Source organism: Lontra canadensis, unplaced genomic scaffold (genome assembly GCF_010015895.1).
Source record: "Lontra canadensis isolate GAN:19392208 unplaced genomic scaffold, GSC_riverotter_1.0 scaffold7, whole genome shotgun sequence".
Lineage (NCBI taxonomy): Eukaryota > Metazoa > Chordata > Mammalia > Carnivora > Mustelidae > Lontra > Lontra canadensis.
The window spans coordinates 31,229,324-31,255,611 of NW_022631001.1; the positions used below are offsets into that span (position 1 = coordinate 31,229,324).

A 26,288-nucleotide genomic window follows, 5' to 3' on the forward strand; every position below is an offset into this window, starting at 1 on the left:
TCTACCTAAGGCATCTGTGCATCACGGGGTCTAAGAAGCCAGAACAAAAAACTCAGATTGCTTTCATTCCTTCTCATTAGAAGGAATATTCTCTCTCCACACTCTATGTTCTGTGTCAGTTTATAAAACTTAAAAAAAAAAAAAGATAAGGCGCTCGTATTTTCTCTTGACAAACTATCAAAATGACAATGATACAAGTCTCACTGCCCCTCCTCTGCTTGCTTTGGTCACCATGTTTTCCATGTGGACCAGGCTGTGGCACGTGGATGTCAGTGGATGTCACGGAAAAAACACAGGGAAGAGAAGGCCCAGGGCTTCTCGACACTCACTGGCGTTCACACAGAGCGGGATACTCACTCACTTTTCTTAGGGACAGATCTCGTGAGTCAGACAGCAACGTGGCACACAAGTTAGCCATTTCCACTAAATGAATTGATTTAGACGGGGGTCTTGCTTCTCATGACTGGAAATATTTTGGTATTGCTTTGAGCAAAATGACAGTGATGTTCGCTCCATGCAGCTTTGTATGATGGCTTTTTGGATGTGTCAGCTGGGCTAAGCCACAGCCTTGTCTAGGTGCTGCTGCCAAGGGATTTTGCAGATGTAATAGAAGTCCCTAATCTGTTAACTTTAGGTAAAGAAGACCATCCTGGATAACCTGGGTGGGCCTGACTTAATTAGTTGGAAAGCCCTTAAGAACAGTACCGAGGGGTGCCTGGGTGGCTCAATCATTAAGTGTCTGCCTTAGGCTCAGGTCGTGATCCCAGCATGCTGGGATCATGTCCCTCATCAGTCTTCCTGCTCAGCAGGAAGCCTGCTTCTCCTCCTCCCATTACCCCTGCTTGTGTTTCCTCTCTTGCTATGTCTCTCTGTCAAATAAATAAATAAAATCTTAAAAAAAAAAAAAAAAAGACCTGACGCTTCTTTGGAGGAAGAGAAAGCAAGTCTGCCCCGGGGGGATAGTACCTTCAACCTGTGCCTGCAGAGTTCCAGTGTCCTGTGACCTTCGCTTTCTAACTGTCTGCTGGATGGATTTAATTGCTTGGTCACCCCCCATTCAGCCATAGTAGTCAGTTTCTGGTGCATTGGCTTGCTAGCCCTGCTGTAACAAAGTATCATACACCAGATGGTTTAGAAGAACAGACATTTATTGGGTTATGTTCTGAAGGCTGTTGATCTGAGATTGAAGTGTTGTAAGGATTGGCTCTTTCTGAGGCTGGTGATGGTGCCTCTCCCCCAGCTTCTGGTGGTTTGCTGGTGACCACTGGTGCTCCTTGTCTTGTAGACGATGTGTCACCCAGTCTCCACCTTCCTATTCATTTGACGTTCTCTCTGTGTGGGTGTCTCTCTCCACATCCAACTTTACCCTTTTATAAGGACACCAGTCGTATTGGGTTAAGGCCCGCACTAAGGACTCCATTTTAACTTGATTACCTCAGTAAAGACTTTTGCTCCAAATAAAGTCACATTCTGGGGTACTGGAGGTTAGGATTCCAACATATCTTTTTGGTATTCTCTGGTTGAACCCTGGCTGATAGGCTCTGTGGGTATTTCTCAGTCACATTCCCCACAACAGCTTACCAGAAGCACTGCGGTCTTCAGGTAGTACCTTCCATGTCTCCAAAAACATCGACTGGTCCTCTGAGCTGGAGATGTTTAAATCTGAGTGTAAGCATACACAGTTGCTCAGATCATGCACACAGGGCCAGCGTTTGGGACTTACCAGAAAATTATCATTGTTAGGGTTCTAGGGCATCTCAGTCAGCTGGACTATGGGTATTTTCACTGAAAAGTGCAGAAATTTTTTTTTAATATTTTATTTATTTATTTGACAGAGAGAGATCTCAAGTAGGCAGAGAGGCAGGCAGAGAGAGGGGGGGAGGAAGCAGGTTCCCTGCTGAGCAGAGAGCCCGATTCAGGGCTCGATCCCAGGATCCTGGGATCATGACCTGAGCCGAAGGCAAAGTCTTTAACCCACTGAGCCACCCAGGTGCCCCAAAAGTGCAGTATTTTAACTGTAACCTGAATTTGCCAGAAGCCGCTGCTTGTTTAACAAGAATGAACAACTTGAGGGACGGACACCTGGCTTTGTAGGATTTGGGCGGAATGCTCATGGATGTGAGGACCTGGAGGGGAGTTGTGTCATCCGTGTGGCCTAGGGACTGGGGGTTGGTGAAGACATTTCACATTTCCAGGCCTCTGTCATGTGTCACACACTTGCTCGTGGCCACGCACACCTGATCTGATTAATCCTTCCTATATTCTAACAAGGCATGTATTCTTCTCCCAGGGTAAGGTGAAGAAAATGAGTCTCAGGTGACTCTCAGATCACACATCTAATGACAGGCCATGATTCAGACATAGTGTCGGTCCTCTTTCTTCATGGATTCCACATTTGCAAATTCACCCACTGCATAACTTTTACTTCTAACTCAGAAGGACTGGTGTTTTCATGATCATTCAATGACGTACGCAGAGCAGTGAAAAATTTGAGTCTCTTGAAGCACATGTCCCCAGGTGAGGTCAAACGAGGCGACGCTCTGCCTTCTTTGTTTAGCTCTTATCCTATAAGCAAGTGTCCTTTCCGTGGTCTTTTGAGTACCATGGGGGGGTGGGTTGTTTGTTTGTTTTTGCATTTCTGTGCTTTTTGTTAGTGATTTTGTGGTTTGAAATGGCCCTAAATGTAACACAGGTCTGCGGTGCCATCTGGTGTTCGTGAGTGCAAGGAGGCCGTGATGTGCTTTGTGGAGAAAATATGTGGGATAGACCAGGTTTGTTCCGGCTGAGCTATAGGGATCCTAGCTGTGAGTTCAGTGTGAATCAATCAAGGAGACATACTGAAGAAGGTGACTTCAAACAGAAACACCCATAAAACCAGAGCCTCCCAGGAACTTAACCCCGTACTTCCCCTCAGAGCCGTGGTTCAGTAGTACTAATTTGGGATTCCCGGTGACTTTATAGAGCCGAGCTCCTGCAAATAACCAGAACTTGCTGTATCCACTCCTGGCCACAGAGGCTGCCCTTTCCTACCACATTATGAGGATGGGAATTGGGACACAAGCACTGATGTCTCAGTCTTCTTACCTGTTTCAGGGATGAAAGACACTGTAGCCTGAAAGCCTCTGAAGGTCACATTTTCGTCCGACTGGAAGCTGATGAGCATTACCCCAGAGGAACTCAGCACGGGGTCAGGGGCAACAAAGCCACACAACCGAGCTGGAAAAGCCCAGACCAGGCAAGGCGCGGTCAAGGGCCCAGCGAACAGACGTGGCATAGGAGAGAAAAAAAGGTTGTCCTTTAGGTAATTGTTGAGAAATAACTTTTTTGGTGGGTGTCCCAATTCGTTTTCAAAATAGAAGGGCAGTTTTCTTCTTTTTAATAGGTATTCAAGTCCAGCAATGCCTCCGTTCTGTGGTTTCCCACACACTTCTGCTGAAAATGCCACCAAGGGAACTGGTTTGAGCCACGGGGCTTAGTTCAGTGGCACTTGCCCCTGATGACCCCTAGATGCCTCTCTGGTCCTCCCTCCTGCTCTTCCGGCCCCTGACCTGGGAGAAAGGGGAGGGGTCATGGGCGCCCAGGGAAGGAGGGAGAGGGCGCAGGGCAATGAAGGAAGCTGAAGCCACATCCTTTTTATTCCCAAAAAGGATTTGCTCAAATGCAAACCGGTCCAAAATGCAAACCGGGGGAGCCTCGGCTCCAGGGGGCACACACCTATTTCCTCCTGCCCTTCCACATCCCTGTGCACGGTCACGTAGTCAGAAGTGCAGTCCCCACTTTCCTCTACTTCCAGACTCTGAAAGGAAAGCTGACAAGACTCCGTGTTACATCCAGAGCAAATTATATGAGCGAATGACCTGATTTTGGGTAAGCCGAGAAATTTGGATTGCTCAACTTGCTTTGGGACGGGAATGGGGCGTTCATGAGTAGGTTAAATTACTTAGGAAAATAGGCTATACTACAGACTGCTCCACTCCAGGCACATCTCAGCTACCAAATATGGGCCAGGCCGACACAAGGGTGGGGGGAAAGGACATCTGGGTGGCTTGGTTGGTTGAGCGGCTGCCTTTGGCTCAGGTCATGATCCAGGAGTCCTGGGATTAAGTCCCATATCAGGCTCCCTACTTAGTGAGGAATCTGCTTTTCCCTCTGACCCTACCCCCTCTTGCATACTCTATCTCAAAAAAAAAAAAATATATATATATATAAACTTATATATATATTTATAAATTATATAAATAATATATATTTCATATGTATGATATATATCATATATATACATATATATATTATACATATATGTATATATATAAAGGGTGGAGAAAAGCATAAATATTTGAGCTCCCTAGCCCCCTCCTACAAGGAGCAAACAGTAAAGAACAATCTGAACAATTTGCTGGCATCTGGGGCCTTCAATTGACTAAAGGGAGGAGCAGTGGAGATAGGGCTGATGAGGTAGGAATTTGGATTTTAAACACACAAATGCTGGGGATTCAATGGCGCTTGAACACTTGGCAAGAGACACAGAGGGCTGCGTGGAGGGGACAACATGGAGGTAAATGGTCACTAGTGGTGAATGTGGGCAAAGGGTAAGGAAAGGGTCAGAAACAGCGTTCATTCAAGCATTTTGAAACACTTACTTCGATGCTTTCTGGAAATAGGCCCTTTTCTCTCGAGTCAAATGGTATGTACATAGTTATTACTTGTAGTCCTAATTTACCAATTCCTCTTGGAGGGGTCCTGCAGGACGATGCTGTCACTGCAGGGGTAACAGCATCACTTCACTGATCAGTACACACGGATCGAATGCGTGGTCTTGAATCCCTTCTAGCTCTGACACGTTCAGATTTTCAATGAAATTTTGTCTTCTTCCTCCTTCCAGAAATTCACTCATAGTTCAACTTCTTTGCTCCATCACTCATCACAAAGCTTCCCTTAATTCTGCTTCCTCCTGAAATTTTCTGTTTTGACTGTTTGGGTTCCAGAAGCTTTGAGGAAGAGGAGATCTACACGTTTCTTTCCTCTGTGTCTTCTCCTACTCATCAGTAAAACCTGCAAGATCTTGTTCCTGCTCCGAACATTAGACTGGCTGTTCCAGGTGCTTCCTCTCCCACCTGCCCTCCATTGCTCAACTGTCAACCCAAGTATTTTACCTTTTTGCTGGGGGATGAGCTGCTGCTCAGTAAATGTTCAAATGCTGAGTCCTCCTCCTTAAACTCACTTTCTGTGGGGAATCCAAACTGTAGGCCACACCTCTGCATGTTTGCTTGTTTTGTGTTCTAAATGAAAGCCTCCATTCTCTGGACTGTCCTAACTCCACACCTGCTCCTGAGCCTCAGGATTCTGTTTGCCTTTTAAATATATGAGAAACTGGAGGTCTTGTCCATCCTTGCTCCTCCCCCTTTGTGTTTTACCTTTTCTCTCCTTCATATCCTCTCATGCTTTCAATGATCATTTTAAGAGAAAGAATTCTCAATGTCTATGTCTAGCCTCATCCTGATTGCAGTCTTACCTTCAAGCACCAGGTGGCGTCGTCTCTGCCGATGGCCCGACAGTGCTTAATGAACAAGTGGCCACAAACGCTACTAAGCAATGCCTCCTGACATTGAAAACTCTCTGTTCTTGGAGCTTAGCCTCACCTTCTATGGCCCCTCTTCTACGGCCCCTCTGACACCTGCCCGTCCCTCAACCTGGTCTACATTGGCTCCTCCGTGCTTGCTCTGTTCCCTATGCATGGAAAGCTTGATGTTTGGGGCTTTATTAGCATTGACTTTTGATAGCCATTACTTACAAAGCGTTTTGTTAGCAGTTTACTGAATAAAGAAGAAATGCTTGTTTCTAGAAGGGACTAGAAACTGATTAAACCTGTTAATCTGTAGTTAAACCTGTTAACCTGTGAAAGACGCCCACCAACAGAAAGTAAAGCACGCTATTGCCATCTAGTGGTAAACATGGGTAGTTACAGGGAGAATGGACTGGTCTGTATTCAATGCCTGTAATAGAGAGCCTTGTACGGCACGGACCAGGGATATAGCAGTGAATAAACCCGATTTAAAAACACACACGCAACCCACAAAAACACGCACAAACACAACAAACCTCTTCCCTCATGATTTCTGTGGGGATACCAGAGCAAAGTCAAGGGTAACCAGAGTCAGTACCTTAATTAGGTAGCGTCTGGGGGCTTGAAAAACCCAATTACAGCTGGCCATGTCACTATAGTCTTCAGGATAGTGGAGACTCTGTATGAGGCCTTCTTCAAAAAGGACAGTAAAGGAACTGCAACCTGAATCTGAAACACAAGGGGAAACGTCCCAACGATGGCATGACTCAAGCAAAGAAGAAACCTCTCCATGCTCCCTCCTGTCTCCCACAAAATGACGCAGGCGCTGACCCTCTCAGGTGGAGCCAGCATGAAGGAAGATATCTGCGAGCTGACTTTCCAGGACTCATTCAGCCCTCCCAGCTGGTGTGCGACAAACACGAGTTAGCAGGACTGTGGAAGGAGCTCTCCCTGGCCTCGGGGTCCCCGCTCCTAGTTCCTACAGGGCCTCAGACCTCTCTAAATGGCCTGAATAGTGTGGGATAAAAGTAAGTGGTCTTACCAGGCAGGTATTTTGGTTTCAGAGCCTTATAGGTGAGGTTAAACCCAGCTGCCTGATCTGTGGCATCAGAGATGAAATTCAGCCGTAGGGAGTTGGAGCCGACAAGAATGGACGAAGCGAGGCTCTTCCCACAGAACTTCCCTGCAACACCAGAAGCGAGAGTCTTGGTTCAGAGTCTAGGAAACACTACCCATTAGGGGACTCAAGGAGACCTAGGCTTGTCATGGTAGGACTGGATTGTCTAAGCCAGGGTTTCTCAACCTTGGTACCACTGACATCCTTGAACCAGAACATTCTTGGTGTTCAGACTGTGTGGTGCATTATGGGAGGTTTCACAGCTCCCCTGGTCTCTGCTCGCCAGATGCCAGTAATACTCCGTCTAGTCATGATGACCGGAAACGCTCTGAGACATTGTCAAGTATCTCCTGGGGGGCAAAATCCCCTCCCGTCAGGAACCACAGAAAACTCCTCCATCTCTGTTTCTTGCCTTAGTGACATTTGCCCCTACGCATGGTTTCTCATTGGTGCTTTCCTTCTTAGCTGGACGATGCAGTCCAGGTCATTTGCGTGCCTGGGAAAGCAACATTCTCCCTGTGATGTGTCTGTATTTTAGCCCTGAGGGGCTCCAGGCCTGGCACATGAATCTAAGAAGTCCAGTTCCACGGAAAGCAGATGCAGCGAAATAAATGGCTCAGCCTCAGTTCCTTTCCACTGTCCATCTCGAGTCTCAGACTTGGAGACAGGTAGCGCGGTGTTTAGAAATGTCTCGGGGCCAGACGTACGGCATGCATGTCCCATGAAGCCCTCCCAGCACAAGCTTCCATTTGACAATGCGAAAATCTGCTCACCCATAAGTCTGTCATCTGTGGAAGAGATGGAGAGGTAACTATGGTGACAAGACTCTGCATCCAAGTGGGAAACACCGAGCAGCACGTGCATTTTCTCTGGGGTCAGCAGGGTCCAGACACACCGTCTGCAGGCAGATCCGTGAAGAGTGTCATTTCTAGACAGAAAGTGGCTGTCATGGTCACAGTCAGACTGGGCACAGTCAGACTGGAGGCGGCAGTTGGGGGAGGGATGGCAGGGGGCTACTTACTGCTGGCTCTCATAATACAGGAAGGGGCTTTCCGGGAAGTGCAGCTCGCCCTCAGACTCACGGAGCACACGACCCTGCTTGCTGCATGGGTCTGGGAGAGAGAGCCGTGAGAAGCAGGGTGACAGTGGGGGCTAGCCTTCCAGAATCCGTGCAGACACTGACACCGCCTGGTTCTTCGATAAGCTTGCTTCCTCTTTTGTGAAATCTTTCCCTGCCATGGCTTCTGCCATGCCTTATTCCTTCTGGTCTTTTTAGATCCTGCTTAACCTTCAGATTCAATGATTTCCTCTCCTTCACTATTCTTTCTCTGGCATCATAACTCGATTCTGTACATACATGTATTTCATTTCCCAGGTTCTATCCTTTGCTTTCATCTCTCTCTACACAAGGCCTCTGATGGGTCTCATTCCTACCCTGAATTTCAACCATTATTCTACTCTGCTGAGCTTCAGACGTGGTTTTTCAACCATCTCCTAGATATCCCCTTAACTTGCTACAAATGGTCTGCAAAACTGCTTCCCCTTCTGATTAGATTATTTAAAAAAAAAGAGAGAGATTTTTTTTTTTAAATTTTAGAGAGATAGTGTGTGTGAGCAGGGGGAGGGGCAGAGGGAGAGAGAGAGAAACTCAAGTGGATTCCAATTCTGAGATCACCCCCTGAGCTGAAATCAAGAGTCGATGCTCAACCAGCTGCACCGCCCAAGTGCCTCCTGATTAGATTACCTCTTTTTTTTTTAAGATTTTATTTATTTATTTGACAGACAGAAATCACAAGTAGGCAGAGAGGCAGGCAGAGAGAGGGGAGGAAGCAGGCTCCCTGCTGAGCAGAGAACCCGATGTGGAGCACGATCCCAGGACCCTGGGATCAAGGCAGAGGCTTTAACCCACTGAGCCACCCAGGCGTCCCTGAATAGATATGCCCTTTGCTTTATCCCTCATGCTCGAAACTTTGGTACCATCCTTGGTTCCTCCCTGTCCCTCCTCACCCTTCAATAAAGTGACTACCAGGTTCCCCTTCCTCTTGTTTCTATTCCCATCCTTTCATCCTCTGGCCCTTGCCCTAGGTCTCTGGCACTCATCCAGGCGCAGCCATCCTGCCCCCTACCCGCTGTTCTTATACCACCAGAGTATTGCCCTGATCTAGTCCTCTAATTCATCAACTTCCTGTTGCTGAATAAATCCAGACTTTTTTGACAGGCATCGAAAGTTTCCACCACTTGGTCTCAATTTATTTTTGAATCTCCCTCATCGAACCCCATCATACACACCCCCACTTCAGCTGCTCTGACTGAGGCACTGGTGTCTTTTACCCACTGCATTTGCAGATCTTCATCCTTTAGTATCGTCTTTCCACAAAGATGATTCCTTGAGCTGCAATATTTTTCTTTATGTGTATCCTCTGTTTCCACCTAACAATATTCTACTTGTTCTTTGTGGGGTGTTTTGTTTTGTTTTGTTTCGTTTGCGTGTATATGACTTAGCTTAAAAGGGGTCTGTGCTCCAAAGCCACCTCTGACTTTTATCCCCAGCCACTCACTCCTCTAGTTCTCGGGGTACTTCCTCCTCCATGATTCTTTGTAGATGGTTCCACAGACTCACAGCCCACTGAAGATTTGAGCTAAAGCTGCCTTAGAGACACTCTGGTCCAGAGTCTTCTCTTGATGGATGAGGAAACTGAGGTCCAGAGGTAGGAAGGAGCTTTCCCAAAGTTACAGAGCAGATTCATTGCAGACTTGCCATGTAACCCTGGGGGAGACTCTCCTGTATCCATGTGGACACTAACGGGTAAGGCGTGTAGCTCACTGGGCACATCTGCACCATCTCACTTCCTTGCCCCAGAGTCCCTGACACAAAGCTAGGATTTGGCAAACGTTTGCTGAGTTGAGATGCAGCTCTCAAGAAGTGAAATGGGAGGAAACCAAGGCGCCTTCTGGGCGGTGGCCTGCCCCGACTGGCAGGGAATGGCTGTGGGTGCCCCAAGTGTGGGTAGCTTTATATCCAGTTAGCAGAGAGAGCTCTAGCAAAGACTTGATTATAAAGGGAGCCTACATTCGGAAATACTAGATATTACCTCCTGCTCCTCGTGGAGCAGGTTGTGAGCGATACCCACCTCTGGAGCTCTTTCTCCGCTTCCCTAGGGACGAAAAAGAGAGATGCGGGTCAGGGTCTGTGTGTGGTATCCCGCACAGCATTTCAAGAAGTTATCAAAATGCCTGGCTCCAAAGTACAGACATTCTTTAGTCAACATGCAACTGAAGGAAATCTAGTCTGCGGAAAAAACAGAAGGGGTGAACTGACAAAGCAGGACAGTGGCCCTGGTATTTTAATGAAATTTCGCTCTGTTTATTAAGTGGGCTGAAAAAAAAACAGGCCATGATTAGCTTGGAGGTTATACAGAGAAAGAGGTTCTCTGGTCTACTTCTCTCCGTGCTCATGAGAAGGGAAGCTGGAGATGGAAATAAGTGACCCACAACCACGAGAGAGTCGCTGGTGGACCTACAGCTGGAGGGCTTGGAAGCCCGCCATGGGACCATACCCTTGAAAACAGACCCAAGTTCTTACTGAACGACTTTGCATTAACCCCTTTGGGACAGAATGGAAGGCCTATTGATGCTGAAAGCTACCAGTTAGAAAACAATGAAGTTAGCTTTGGAGGCAGAAAGGATGTTTCAGTTAACTCCCTGGTCAGTCTAGTAGAAGGCTGTATACAGACCCTGACCTTTTCAGGCTCATGGAACACAGATCTGTGCCAGGTCTTCTCAACCATGGCATTACTCACATTTTGGGCTGGATCATTCTCTGTCATGAGTGCCATCCTGTGCGTTGTGGACGCTTAGCAACAGCCCTAGCTCCTACCCACCAGATGCCAGTGGCACCCCTCCCCTCCATGGTGACAACAAAAAATGTCTCCATTGTCCTCTGGGACGCCAGAATGTCCACTTCATAACTTACTAAATCTTGCTAGCACAGTTGAGAAGTGATGGAAAACACATCACCACCTGAGAGTTTCAACTAAAGGCAAATTTGACGAAGCCGAGGATGGACGGAATCGTGTTTCTTTGAGTAAGTATCTGCTACGCTACATACCATATTCTACCGTTTTAAATCTTATAAACGTCACGGTTCTTACATGCCGCACTAAACACAGAAGCAGGGCCTGTCTGCTCAGTGGTCCTGACTTGCCTGGTCTGCTGACCTCCTCGCTGGCCCTGGCTTCCCGACCTTGTGTGCTGGCATTATTACCCATTCGGATGTGTTTGTGGATCCAGGGAAGCACTTTTCTAAGATCTGTGAAGATCCCAGGGGATCCTTGTTCATCTTTCCACATATTGTTTCTCCAGCCACGGCCACAGCCTAAACCCCAGGAAGTCACACCGGCCAGCGTCCAAGTCCCCTCCTTGTTCCGGCACATGAGGGAACCTCCTGAATCTCCCTGGAAGGGGGGAAAACCTCTCTTACCATCACCGTCCGGTCTGCGCTCACTCTTTCCCCCACAAAGATGCTAGATGAGGATCAACGACACCTCTTCACTTCTAATGATTAGGACTCAGGGGCCCAGGAGAATAGCCCAGCACAATCCGTATTAAATCCTCAAATATCCCTGGAGCCCACCAGTTCCCCCTCTTTCTTCCCCATCCTCGGGGGATGTTTGTTTCATCAAACATCAGACTTTCTTCCTACTCCTATCTCATCCCACAGACTCAGAAAAGCCTTGCCCAGTGGTAAAACTGATCTCAGGTCTTGCTCAGCAAGAGGAATGGAAGGAAAGGAAAGTCCCCATTACCCACAAATTAGAAACCTCTAACAGGGAAGAAGCCAGCCAGCCTTCAGGGATATAGAACCCTAAGCTCACTGTTGGCATTATCTCTTGTTACCTGGTCTTTTGGAAAAAATAGAAGACCTCCTCTGAGTCCACACTCCCTGGTAAAAACAGGTTGTATAAACTGTTCCTTATTTTGACTTGACTTCCCTTGTCGCTCCTGACCCTTTTTTCTAGAGTCCGGTCTTACTTACAGCCTTCTTTTAGCCTGTCCCCTGATGACAGAGCTGAGGGAAGCCATTCCTGGGACATTTCCATTCCCACCTACCTGACAGGCATCTCCCCCGCCATCTGGGAAACCTGTGCAGAGAAAGGTGCGCCCACTGACAGGTTTCTTTAGGGTTAACAGAGCTGCCATACACTCATCCTGGGTCAAAATAGGCAGGTTGACTTCCTGTAAGACTTTCGAGAGAACGCCATCTAGAAAACACAGAGGTGAGAGGACCAGCAACGCACCCTCGCCCTTCCCGAGTTGAAGATGCCCCACGCAGGTTTGTATCTTTCAGAAAGACCTGAAATTCTAAGGACAGTGGATACTCTCTTTTAAAATGTTTACACAATTGTTGTTTAGAAAATAGATGAAAACTGTATTTTCTGATTACCCATCAGAAAGTTCTAACATCTGATTAAGAGAAGTGGCACAGAAGTGTTTACCTTCAGCCGAGCGGCCCCAGCCTGCAGTTGTACAAATAAATCCAGCCTCAAATCGTTCCTTCGGCTCTGGAAGACACATGGGCCCCACAAACTGGCCTGAAGAGAAAGAGCAGGCAGGGCTTGTCGCATCCACAAAGCACAGGGCACCCTAAGCTACTCGCAAATTGACATCTAGTTGGTTCCCCAAAGATCTCGTGAGAGTTGTGTTATCTGTGCTTCTAGGGGTCACTTATCAGACAAAGAAAGACTCTGTCCTGACTCCACATAATCCTATATCTGAGGCCACAAACAAAAAGGATTTCACACAGGGGACCCTCCACCCCAAATCCATCTTGAAGTGCATAGTCCAGAACTGTTGGACATAATGTTACGTAATATACGTTGTGGGGAATGTGCTATGGAGCAGAAGTTATAGGGAACATGGGATAGATGATACACAGTGAGCCTCAAATGTTTACCGAAATGGAAGGCACCATCCATCTTCAAAAGAGCAATATCATAGTCCATTGGCTTCTTGATGGAGAAATAGGGGTGTATGATGATGGTTTCGATGGTGAGCGTTTGCTCCCATGGCTCTATATGGCTCAAGTCATATTCTCCAGCAGTGACATTCAAAGTTGTTACACTGTTTCTATGAATAGGAAGCAGTAAAATGAATAAATTTCATTTAGCCTCTGAGAACTCTTGTAATGGTTGACAGTCTGGCCTCTTTAAAATGACATGGATGAATAATGTGGATGTGAGGATGCTAAACAGAGAAAGTGAGAATGATTCTATCACCACTAATAAAAATGCGAAGGTTCCCAATTTAAGTGGGGGGGGGCCAATCAAGATTGGCCTCAAATGGAACCAAGAATATGATAAATCAAATACTTTGCAGTGTTATCCATAAAACGTCTAAAAATGCACATATATTGTAACTCAGGGGTTACTCAGCTATAATGGATTTTATTCAGCTACCCTAGGTGGTTGGCCAGGTCTCAGTATCAGTGATTCTCTGAGAATGATCTGTGATCCCTCCTAAGTAGGCTACTTTAGTGTCAGAGATCTAATGCTTAATGTATATTATGAAAAACACAATGGCATCATAACTCTGATACGTCAGAGATCATGCACGCTCAAGGCTTGGGACTGATTAAAACAATGAGAGGTAGGGATCTTCTCCTTACCTCCTTTACCTTTGTACTTTAGAGACGTGGTGTGAGATGGGAAAGACCATTCTATTTCCCTTCGTCTTGTAGCAAAGTTATCTGAAAGGAACTTGGTAGGATGCATTGAGGTGGATTAAGAACTTCGAGTTTACTCTCTTTGGGGACCCTTCATTCCCCAAAGTGATGATTTTATACAGAACTGGAAAGGGCATCCTTTTCTGTTGGTATATTTCCCTGACTCTTGGCTACATTGGGTACCTAACCTAATACACAGCATCTCCTTAGCCTAATCCCTTGACACACTGCAGTGAAATTATCAGCTGACTCTTCTATGGACTGTTAACTCTCTGTGGGGGGCAGGAATGACATCTTACTTATCTTTGTATCCTTGGTACCCACCAAAGTGTCTAGCACCAAGTAAATACCCAGGGAATGTTTGCAGCCTTGAGAGGAAAGAGGGCAAATATGGGACATGATCTTGATTGCAGCCTGGTGACTACCAAGAACACTAACAGTAGAATGTTTAGAGCACACAGAAAATTGGATAAAGGATGGAAGTTGTTAGGCTGAAGCTCAGTGAGGCAGGACCAGTAGGAAAGCAGACGTGGGAGCCTACTTCTCATTTTATTGGCCTCCCTGTGTTTTCTTTTATCATTTTTTTTCTCCAAAATTTTATTTAAATTCTAGTTAGCTAGCATAGAGTATAATATTGGTTCCAGGAGTAGAATTCAGCTCTTTTATAAATTTTTTAAAGATGTATAATGAAAGATTTTTTTTTTCACTGAAATTTAAGAGAGAATTTTCACAAGTGTATCTTGGTCACACTTGTTTTCACTTAGATATTATTCTTTAATTACTTCCAGTCATATTTAAGTAAACAAAGTATTCTACTCCTGCAAACAAAATATGTTTTCTACTGAGTTGAGAATCCTTTGGTCATGTCACTGAGCTCTGATTGTGTTATGCATTTCTGTTATGTTCCTGTGCTAAAGTATACATCACACATTTCCATGTTTTAATAGAGTTATTGCTGCTGACTGCCAAGGAGAAGGAGGGTAGGCTGGCGTTCATCCATGAGCTAGGCCTTCCCTACCTGTTTGCAACACAGTGAGCAGCCGTGATCACCCACTGTGCAGAGATGATGGTCCCACCACAGATGTGCTTCTGCCTTCGTTTCAGGGACACCTAAATTGCAAAGAGCCTAAGTGGGAGCAAGTAAATGCTTTGGGACCACCCTCCCCTCCCCCAAAACTGGAGACTGAACATATTCTGGAAAATAGACCCAGATGTCTTACAAATATTAGAAATTGTGGACTGTGAAGGAGTAAAACCCATCCCATGACAGCTCAGAAGGAAGAGCAGTGTTGGAACCAGAACATTCCCAACCCCGGTCTGTAGGAGAGGTGGTTAATTTGAGATGGTTGGCTATAAGAGTTTAATAGAGTTGATAGTAAAAACTGTTGGTATTTATTTATTTTCATAAAACTATTGACCCAGACTGTTACACTAGCAATATAAACAATTTCTGTGAATGAAGAGAAAGAAAGGGAAGTATAAGATATAGCAGAGTCCAGAAAAACAGGTTTGGGAGAAAAACAGCAGAAGGCTGAGGATATCTTTCCACACATGCTCCAATTCCTCGAAGCCTCTTAGAGAAATAGTCAGTACCTATAATTTTCTCAGGCTCTTAACTATTTGACCTCTATCCCTGCTTCAAGCCTATTTTTAATCCGCCTCCTACCAATTACTTTCTTTTTTACTTTTTTTAAAAAAAGATTTTATTTATTTATTTGACAGAGAGAGAGAGAACAGCAGGGGGAGTATCAGGCAGAGGGAGAGGGAAAAGCAGATGCTCCACTGAGCAGGGAGCCCACATGGAGCTCAATCCCAGCACCCCGGGATCACAGCCTGAGCCAAAGGTAGCCACTACCCAGGTGTCCCTACCAATTACTTTCTATCTCTGGTTTATCTCTGGTTTATCCTGTTTATCCTGTTCATTATATTTGACTCTAAAATGCTTTCAAGGTACAAGTAAATGTTTTCGATTCCATTGTCAGAATTAGAAAAGAAGACATTTATTAGAATTGTCACTTTTTGACCAAAAATTATTCAATGAACAATTGAAAAAATTTTAATAAAGAGAAAAAGTAAGTAAAATTACTGACTCCGACTTGAATATGAACTTCTAAATTGATTAGTCAACCAGTTGACCAAATAAGCAACTGATCAATTAACTCTTCAACCAAGTAATTAATTCATCAGTCAATCAAATGACAATGACTCAACCACTGAGTCAAACTACTAAACATAAATTCAATCAACCAGCCATTACTAAATATCCACCGACCAAAAATTAATGTGACTGATTTAAAGTAAAAGTAAGGAGCTATTACTCACAAAATTAAGAGCCCAGAAAACAACATGGCTCCCAGGATAAAGAAAGTTGGGAGGATTTCAAAGACAGTAAATGGGACCACCATAGGCTAAGGACAGATGCACAAAGGCATTCTGATGACATGTGAAGACCAGGAGGTTAGATTGAGAGAAAATTCTTAGGATATCAGCTAAGGAGGCTGTATTATTAGGATATATTAGGATATATCTAAGGAGGCAGTATTCACGATTGCCTAAGAGGTCCTATGGTACAGGTATAAATCTCCAAACAGAAAGTAGTTGTATGGATATGACACCTTTGACTTTCCTGGTCATCTTTAACTATAATGAGGTTATTATATTTGTTGAATCAGATAATTTTTTTAATTGTAAATTTAAGAGTTTTTTAGTTTATTGAAGTGGGATTTTTGTCTTAGGGGCTGAAAGTTTGGGGTGGCATTTCCAGTTTGGGTGGCAAGTCAAATAGTGCATGTAATTATCCTGAGTATACGTTTTCTGGAACTCAATGGACGGACATCCTGAGGGACTTGGATCCTGGAACACTCGTGAGATCTCTGCTGATGAGTTAGGCAGAAAGGAGTATACTAATGAGTAACATGTGTTTCTGGGACATCCATTCCTGAGAAAGCTCATAGTCTACCCTCCAGAGAATGTTCCCTGAGACTCACCTGCCAGGGGTAGGAACCCTTTTCTACTTGTCTTCCCCCAACAATGCGACTGAAAATGCTAAGGTAATTCCAAGGCTGTGCCTTCACCAAACTCCGCCCACAAGCAGGAGCTGGGAATGAGAGAAGACAAAAATTTAGTGATTAGGTAGCTCCTAGAACTGAGGAATACAGGAAACTTTCCTGAGCACAAAAAAACCCTGCAGGACGTGGCGCATGTGAAAAGATTACAACACGGCTTTGTGTTAACTATGGGATTTGCTGTGATTTGTAGAAGGTGGGATTGTTCGGCTTTTGTGACCGAGAACAGGCATATCACGAAGTCTTTCTACTTTTCCGATATAAAGATTAAGAGCCTCAGAGGTAGATCTCCACTGGGTCAGCAGGAATGTAGCCCCTTTGATTCTGAGCCATCTTGCCCCTTAGGGACTCCTCACTGTGCTTCTGTGCATTTATCACGTGCCTTTGTGGTTATTTCTGTGTCTTTCAACCCAACTAGACTGTGGGCTTCTCAGAGATAGGAACTTAATCCCAGAAATATCTAAATTCAAAATATCGAGAACAGTCCATGATGCATAGAAGCTGCTTGGTTAATTGGTGAAGCAGGTGATGCCACACTCTGCCTTGGACTGTGACTGTGTGTCCGTCTTCTCTGCTCCGCCCAGGGGACTGAGTCTGAGGCCGTGGTCCATGCTACCCGGCACACGGTCAGATATTCATTCTCTGTGGAAGTAGAAAGTGACAGGTTGCTCAAGAACAGTGGAGTGGAGAGAAGACCGTGCCTCAACTCACACACCAGGCCTGTACTTGGCCAGGCAATGGGCCTCTCCTTTTTGTGGAGGGGACTCTATCCCTGAAACAGTTGCCTTTACTTATTTAACCTCAGTGGTTTTTTTGACTCCTCAACTAGCAGATGAGCTGGATTATCCCTCATCCTTATCCTTATCCCTTATCCCTTATCCCTCAGCTTAGGCATCACCTCAACTGAGAAGTCTTTCTTGATTTCCTCAGGCTGTGTTAAGTGTCTCTCCCATACTGTGTAGTGCTCCTTCCTCCCTGCTTTTATAGCTTGTGCTGTGCAGCGTTGTGATAATGAGTAGTTTGTCTGCCTCTATACTACACAAGGGGAAAAAATACCTTATGTTTTATTCATCTCTGTATTTCCAAGGTTTTGGATAATTCCTAGCATATAGTAGACACTTAGAAAAGTTGGACGGTTGAACAATTTTTTTTTTTTTTGGAGAACATATCCTGGAGAGCATAGCTATTTAGATTCATATGTTAAAATACACAAAGCTCTTACAAATAACTTCTCATTTAATCCTCTTTCTCTGCCTCTGAATCAAGCACTGTTGTCCCTGGACTACAGATGATAAAATGAAGAATCGCAGAAACGCACAGCTAATGAATGGCAAAGGATGGATATGACACTGGACCTTTTGCTTGAATCAAAAGCTTATTTTCTAACAGTTTCAGTTGAATGAATCATAAATAAATTAGACACAAAACTTACAATTTCCCAAACTCATTGAAGCAAAAATAGAAAACAGGATGGTTCTTGGGGCTGACACAATTCCGACTATGGAGAAGCCTGCCAAGAACTGTTCTCACCTTATGTTACTTGAGGGAAAAAAGACCATTCATAATAAACCACAGTAAATATACTTCATATTTCCCAGTAAGATCATTTTCTAAAAGATTACAAATGCTTTCAAATACATGTTGATTTCCAGAATTTGCTCATGCAAAAGGATTGTGTAATGTATCCTAATGAGTGAATAACTCCAGTTTTCTCCAGATCAATGCCATTTGTGCAAGTTGTTCATTCCATGAACGTTTTATGCAGTTTCACATGCCGATTGCAGGAGACAAGTCCAAAATAATTACATGAAAAACAGATCCCCAAAATATATCTGCTTCTGTTTTCCCAAAGGCACAGTGAATAGAGTAATGATGCCCGTTGCCAACAAAGGTTATTCCTTCTGAGGAAGGTAGTTACAGAGTTCATTTGGAACTTACCTTTGGGGAGAGGGAGAATTGCAGATTTACCTTGTTCCAAACAGAGCATTCCAAGTAGTAAAAACAGCTTATTCTTGTTCAGAGGCATTTTGAGACTGAGTTTTTCCTAGAACTTTTAGACTAAAGAAAAAACCACATAGAAAACCTGTGAGACCAGTAAGAAGCCAATTTAAAAGAAAGTTACTTATTAACCAAGACTTGAGTCGTTCAACCATGTCCATATGATGTTTCTGAATGTGGTTTCTTGCGAAAATCTCTGCAAAATGTGGGGAGTCAACCACAGAAGCATAATCTTGATCGAGCAATATTACATGTCCCATTACACCCACATCAATATGTTTCTTCCCTCAAAGTATATTGGCTAGCCAAGTAGTTGGTGTCTAAAGTTTCATCTGCAAATATTACTTGCTTCTTAGTATGTAGGTTACCACTGTCTACAAGAGGACTGAATATCAAAGTTGTCCTTGTTTACAAGGTTATACTACATGTTTGCCAACAACCCATCAGAATATGGGAGGAGAAGAAAGATAATTTGATAGCACACTCAGGAAATCAAGCTACCAGACAATCATTTAGGATACTGTCTGTAGGGGCATTTGCGAATCTACATTTTCTCATCATTTTTTTATATTTATAGAAGGCAAACACGAAATCCCCTTCACCTCTACACTTGGTAGACAACGTGGCACAGGGAGGTGGCTCTGATTATGTGCAAGTCTTTCCCTTCTTTGGCTGAGTTCTTGGCACATGGTCAGTGCGGGGGAAACACGTGTGGATTCACCAATTCCATCTATGCCCACAGAGGAACATGAGATTTTTCTGCCAACTTTTGCAGATTATCTGCCCCAGAGAGCAAATGTCAAACCAGAAGCCTTTACCTTCCTTGTGACAACTTTTGTCCTTGTACAAAATAAATCGATAAAAATACATCTCATGCAGGGACACCTTGGTGGCACAGTGGGTTAAGCATCTGACTCTTGGTTTCGACTCAGGTCATGATCACGGGGTCGTGAGATTGAGCCCCATGGGCTCTAAACAGAGGGGGGAGTCTGTTTGGGACTCTCTCTTCTTCTGTTCCTCCCCCTGCTCGTGCTCTCTCTCTCTCAAATAAATAAATAAATCTTTAGAAAATACATTGCATGCAAATAAAATAAATGCAGAACAAAAAAGGAAGGACATGCAAACCTCCAACTGAGGCATTTTCACAAATACTTTAATCCAGAAGCTGGAAAATTTTGGCCATTGGTTTGGGGACTCGTATCAACCATAAGAGGTAATCAGTCAAAGTCTAAACAAAAATCAAGATCTCCATCTTTTTTTTGACAACAAGGGATCTTGCAGTTCCTATTATTTTTATCAATCACTTTCCAGGGCACTTTTACTAAGAATATGGCCTTCTTGGCTTTAAGTCATTATATTTTGTCTGTTCATTGTGTACTACTCATGTAAAAGTTGCAGGAAGACTTAGATTTGCCTGGGAGGCACCAGGGTTGACGAGCCCCAAGTAGGTATGGAGACTCCTCTAAACCTCAGAGCCTTTCGAGCTTTCAACCTCCTGTCAATTTCTAGCATCACAGAATAAAAAAATTTGACTCTAAAATGAAAAATGATGAGATCTCCCTTGCCCATGAGAGTGGTGCACACAGAAAAGTCACGGCTCTTGCTTTTTCCTTCAATTCAGGAGAAGACATTTAAGTTCTCGTATCAACATATTCAACACATATCACAATTATCAGTGTTAGCAACAGACTCTTTCCCAACGTGAACCTGGCCATTAAAAGTTTTTAATCCAATCTCTTGAAAGTATAAACTCTGACCCCTTGCTGCTAAAATTTTAATCTTTAGGGAGATGGTATCAGGTCCGGAATACTAAATTTCTATAAGGCTCAGTCCCTAAGCCTCCTGGTGTTCCAGGGATTATAATAACTGCACATTATAGTTACCTGCAGAAAGGGATATACTGAGGTGTTGCTTGGCCTGGTAGTATAAAATCAATTTTTTAACCATGATACTGTGGTTTCCTTCTTTTGGAAGGAAAAAATATCTCTCCTCAGAATTTTAGACCAAAATCTGTACCACATATGCCTTTGGGGCTCAAATTTTACTGTCTTCCTCTTCTGTAGACCTTCAAGTTAAGAAAACAGCACCACAGTTTATCCTGAGCCAGTGATACAAAAGAGAGCTAGCGGAAATAGAAAACAAAACTTATTTGGGCAGAGTACTATCAACCCAGCCTCGATAAGAGTAAGACAGACCAGCCCCACTAAAAAAAGATGTGCTCAAAATTTGAAATTATAAAAGAGCAAACGCAAAAACAGAAAAAAATAAGAGTATGTGCAGACACATCGCAGAGCAGATTTATACCATCAAGAACTTCAGGTAATAGAATGATCTAACAGACATTATAAAATACTGGTTAATATTTTTGAAGGAATAGAATAAGAAACCTCAGAAGGGTTTTTGTTTTAGGAAAGAGCATAGAAATTTGAAAAAAAATAAACAAAAAACAAAGAGACAGTCTAGAACCAAAAATGTACTCAGAAGGGGCACCTGGGTGGCTCAGTGGTTAAACCTATGTCTTCGGCTCAGGTCATGATCTCAGAGTACTGGGATTGAGTCCCACATCGGGCTCTCTGCTGAGCAGGAAGCCTGCTTTCCCCTTTCTCTCTGCCTGCTTCTCTGCCTACTTAGGATCTCTGTCTAAAAATAAATAAAATCTTTTAAAGAAGTGTACTCAGAAAAAAATAGATTAAACAGCAGATTATACATAACTGAAGAAAGAATTAATTAGCTGGAATATAGCTCTTAGGAATTACCCAGAATCTCTCTCTCTCTCTCTTTCTCTCTCTCTCTCTCTCTCTCTCACACACACACACACACACACACACATTTTTATATACACACACAGATACAAAGAATGAAGAAGTACAATTTGGCAGTATATATTGAATTTAAATTGGGCAAAGCTTTTGACCCAGTAATTCCACTTCTTAGAGTACATCCAAGAGAACTGGTATATAAGCACAATGAAGCATTGGCAGAGTATAGCTAAATAAATACTAATTAAATACTTGAATACCATGGATCTTTACAGAGAGTGATGGAGATTAATACATACTCACAAGGAATTTTTTGAGTACAGGAAAGCAATTTCAGAACAATACAAACAGTAACATTGCTTATGAAAAATCATATGGAAATCAGGAACAAGGAAGAGATTCTTGGTTATCCAAGGCAGGATGGGGATAGAGACAAATATAAGGGAGGGAGAGGAAGAAGTATCTTCAGTGATTTCATTTCTTTCTATTTCAGGAGTCTGGGGATTTGGTGGGGGCATCTATGTGTAAGTGGGAAATGCCAATGCTGAAATAGATCATAGGTCAGTTTCACACAGAGAAAAGCACCCTGGCTTTTGTTGCAGCTCCCTGAGGTATGACTAACCATGAACTACAGGACAGTGTTCAAGAAAATAGTTCTAGGCACCTCATCATGGCTCTTAGAAATATCACAGATGACCAAAGGATAGCACACATTAATTGTGTTGGCCCAAATCAGGTTTCAAAACTAATTAGGTGTTTGCCACTGTAATACCTATACACCAATAATGAGAAGCATAAGTGAAGCCCCTGAGACCTCAGTGAGTATCTCAGCCTGCATAATGGTGTAGGCAGACCTAAACGCACCTCATTTTCTCGATCTCCTTGGATTTTCTCCCACTGGATTTTCAGTGGGATGTTTACAAACCTGTGGGTATCTGATACTGAGGTCAAGGTCTTCACTCTAGACAGTCCTAACTGCTGCATAAATCAGCCTTGCCATTCAGAAATGACTCCTAGAATTTGTCCCTGTCATTATATTTGACCAGCAGGTAACATTCATTCTTGTTACTGATTTGTAAATATGCTCTGCATTTCTCATAGAAGCTAATAGTGTTGTTGTTTGAAGTAGATTTTCACTTATGGATTACTTGTTTACTACCATCTGTTGCTAGGTGTATTAGCATGCACTATCTCCCTTTAACACAGCAACCACTGTGAGTTAAATATTATCTTAATTTTAAAAATAAGGATATTGAGGGTGCCGGGGTGGCTCAGTTGGTTGAGCCACTGCCTTTGGCTCAGGTCATGGTCCTGGAGTTCCGGGATGGAGTCAGGAGTCAGGATCCCTGCGTCTGCTTCTCCCTCTGACCTTCCCCCTCTCACACTCACTCACTCTCATTCTCTCTCTCTCTCTCAAATAAATAAATAAAAATCTTTTTTAAAAATAAGGATATTGAGTCTCAAAAGGATTACGTAACTTTTTCAAAATCATCTGGCTCGTAAGTAGCATACCTTAAATTTATCCCCAGAGACTTTTATTCTGAAATCTTATTTTCATTGCAGCAACTGTACATCATGTTTTCCATATCCTATTTTGAACTTATTTGAGTTTTTCATGTATAGATTTTCTTTAAAAAATATAAGGTTTGTTTTAGATTTGTGTCATTTAAACCTCTGACACAATCATAGGACTAGTTAATGAAGCTAGAGATTTAGCATTCTTATAATACTGGATCAAGCTAATTCATCTGAAAAACTGATCAAATCACGTTGGTTTAATCATCACTGCAGAGGGTACAGTTTTTCATAGTAAAATTGACTAAGAAATAGGTATTGATAGTTATTTACCTGTATATTTTGTAAAAAAAAATTACGTTGGTTTTTTTTTAAGTAGCAAATACTCCATTTGGAAGTTCAGAGGACTATACAGGGTGAACTGTGCTCCTTTCAAAAACAATTACATTTCTTCTCTCTCAAGGAGCAGATTTCTCATATTTAATAATACTTCCAAAATATTATTTGATATTTGGTAATATTTTCGATACTACTTGCCAATTCTTTTCATTGTTTGGCACTTGCTTTTTTGGTGGTCTGGCTTATTTCTTGCTGGGAACCTGGGATGCTGGGATGCTGGGATGACCTCAAAACTGGAAGTGGCTGCAGGTTAGTTGATCTTTCCTTTAAAAAAAAAAATCCTGTATTGGTATCATCTTCCCATTTCCTTGGACTCAGCTACAGATTCCCCTGTAACCTAACCAAATATTTCCCTATTCTGTCCACTATGCTCGATCTTTACCACTGCCCTGCAAGCCAGCACCACATTGCACCAAGACTACTGCAGTATTCTGAAAGGTCTTTCAGTTCATTCTCTCACTCCTCTACATTAGTCCCCTTAAAGTAGCAAGAGTTATCCTGTCATTTGTAAATTCGATCATGACATTGTCTTTCAAATTTTGCACTGTCTTCCCATTGCACTTAGAATAATGTTTAAACTCATTATGACTTACAAAGCCACAGGTGATCTGACTTCCGCCTAGTTCTTGGGTTAATCTTGTATCACTCTACCCACCACATGGGCTTGGCTGTTCCTCCAAAGTGCAAAGCTCTCACTTCAGGGCCCTTGCAATTTGCAGTTCGCACTGCAATGCTCTTCTACTCTATCTTAGCATGGCTGGTTTGCTTGTATTGTTTATGCATCATTTAAAATATCTCCTCCACAGAGAGGTCCTTCCCGACCAATTTAAAGATTTTATTTATGTATTGATTTGAGAGACAGAGAGTGTGTGAGTGGGAGAAAGGGCAGAGGGTTCCCCTGGGAGAAAGGCAGAATCTCAGAGAGACAGAGAGTGTGTGAGTGGGAGAAAGGCAGAATCTCAAACAGACTTTGCACTGAGTATGGAGCCCATTGTGGGCTCCATCATGACCTGGGCTGAAACCAAGAGTCAGACGCTTAACTGACTGAGCCACCTAGGCACATCCTGGTGAATTTTAAATGAGCCAGCAAAACACTATCAAATCTCCCTAGATTAACTCTCTGCACAGTACTTACCATTGTCAGTAATTATCTTACTTATTTACTTTTCTTTTTTCCTTTCTTTTTGAATTGTTTGCCTTCCACAATAGAATGTATGACACAATAGAATGAAAGACAAGAGGGTGTGTCTTTTTGTTATTTAGCAGAAATTCACACATACCTAGAAGTCTTTGATAAATAGAAAGTGCTCGAAAATATTTTTTTTTAATTTTAAAAAAGATTTTATTTATTTATTTGACAGATCACGAGTAGGTAGAGCAGCTGGCAGGGAAAGAGGGGGAAGCAGGCTCCCTGCTGAGCAGAGAGCCCGATGTGGGACTCGATGCCAGAACCCTGAGATCATGACCTGTGCTGAAGGCAGAGGCTTAAACCAGGTGCCCCTCGATAAATATTTTTGAATGAAAAAATAATTTGTGCTTTTTAGATATTTTCCAGATAAAGTGGATATCAAATACTCTGATATTTTATTTTCTTCCTTGGACAATTGCCTGAATCCTGTGTACTATTCAACTGATAGTCATCAATTAGGAAACAAAATATAGGGTCTAGTTTCAAGCTTAGTTATCAATAATGTGTGTGATAATAAAATTTTCTAATCTCTGTAGGCCACAATTTACCCACTCCTTATCAGAGATGAAATTGGAATGGAAGGACAAGAGAGTGAATGTACTAAGAAAATATAGTATAATGGGACATCTATGTAGGTAAGTAGCATACCTTCACCACACTTGAAGTTTGTGGTGACAACTTAAATGAGACCCATCAATGCATTTGTATGTTTTTCCCCAGACACAGTTCGGTCTAAGAGGGTAGGTGTAGAGTGAGTTGAAAACTGCATTTAGCCAGAAGTCACTTTTGTTAGATGAGGGCAAAAAAGAGCAACAAGGAAATGGAGGTGCGACCATGGGAATGATTATAATGATGGTTTGTGGGATACTCGGAGAGTGAATTATGAAGAAGTATGTGGGGAGGGCCTGAGAGCCTCAGTTTCTACTCTGCAGCGTATCCAAACCTTCCCTCCAGGGCCTGCACAGCTATTAAAGCACAAGGTCCTTGGTTATGGAGATTGGCAAAGGTCTAGAGGGTTGCAGTTCCTTTATTTTTTTAAGATTTTATTGATTTATTTGTCAGAGCACTTGAGAGCAAGAGCGCACACAAGCAGAAGGGAGCGGCAGGCAGAGGGAGACGCAGGCTCCCCACTGAGCAAGCAGTCTGACGGGGTACTCAATTCCAGGACCCTGGGATCATGACCTGAGCTGAAGGCAGACGCTTAACTGACTGAGCCACAGGCGCCCCTAGACAGCTGCAGTCCTGCTTCAGCTCATTGTGCTGATTACCAACTCTCCCATCATTTTTGGTTGGTTGAGATTTCCTTTTTTACATGAAATCTCACTTCTGCATTCTGAACATGTTTCTCAATATGGAAGTTAGCAGTTTACCCAAGTATTTTGTTAAGAGTGTTTTTGGATATTTCATGTTCACAGTGTTGCCTAAAATGAAAATCTGCTTTAATTTTAATTCTTGCATTCTTATGATTAAACCCACTTGTTAATTTTGTTAGGTGCACCGATCTTTGATATTCCTTACATGTATGTATTTCTGTCTTGCTCTCACATAGCTGGCATAATATAAGCATGGAAGCATTGTGTCCACATATTCTATGTGTGTTATTCTTATAGGATTAGGAAATGTATCTTTTTGTTAGGTCTGTAGAGTACCTGAGGGACAATTAATAACCCAAAGTGGATTTATTTCTCTTGCTGTTCTCAGGATTAAACCCTATACACAGCTTCCATTTATAGCCAGTCTATAATTATATGCACCAGGTAAAGTGATATTACGCTCTTCTAACAAATTAACCCTGGAAACTCAGTGTAGTCTAACATAGCACAGATTTATTTTTTCACTTCTAGTGTATTTCCAGGTATCCTCTGTTTTCCACATTCCCTCAAATCCCAGGCCGGTGGGAGGTACCTCTACCTTCTAGTTGTATCCGGTAGAATATATCACTGTGGAAGAGGAGGAGAACAT

The 26,288-nt window shown here is 43.2% G+C and overlaps 1 protein-coding gene across 1 annotated transcript; it reads right to left on the reverse strand.

The window, feature by feature from the left end:
• Positions 1–1,221: 1,221 nt before the first annotated feature.
• On the reverse strand, positions 1,222–18,504 carry OVCH2 (ovochymase 2). Its single transcript, XM_032853692.1, has 16 exons — positions 18,405–18,504; positions 16,389–16,498; positions 14,420–14,511; positions 12,634–12,806; positions 12,176–12,271; positions 11,790–11,941; positions 10,945–11,134; positions 9,812–9,835; positions 7,702–7,792; positions 7,454–7,578; positions 6,606–6,746; positions 6,162–6,292; positions 3,715–3,808; positions 3,085–3,216; positions 1,582–1,662; positions 1,222–1,367 (listed from the first exon to the last, which is right to left on the reverse strand). Exons 1-16 carry the CDS (start codon positions 18,490–18,492, stop codon positions 1,363–1,365), a joined length of 1,725 nt encoding a protein of 574 aa, XP_032709583.1. The 5' UTR covers positions 18,493–18,504; the 3' UTR covers positions 1,222–1,362.
• Between the last annotated feature and the right edge of the window lie 7,784 nt (positions 18,505–26,288).

What these genes read in the sequence shown, in the direction of transcription:
- OVCH2 (XM_032853692.1), bottom strand. Translation starts at nt 18,492, where the DNA reads ATGCCTCTGAACAAGAATAAGCTGTTTTTACTACTTGGAATGCTCTGT. An exon ending in GGAAGGGCAGGAGGAAATAG is followed by an intron (nt 3,217 to 3,714) that starts GTGTGTGCCCCC and finishes GGGCTTTTCCAG; the next exon opens with CTCGGTTGTGTGGCTTTGTT. An exon ending in GTCTTTCATCCCTGAAACAG is followed by an intron (nt 1,663 to 3,084) that starts GTAAGAAGACTG and finishes GCTTACACTCAG; the next exon opens with ATTTAAACATCTCCAGCTCA.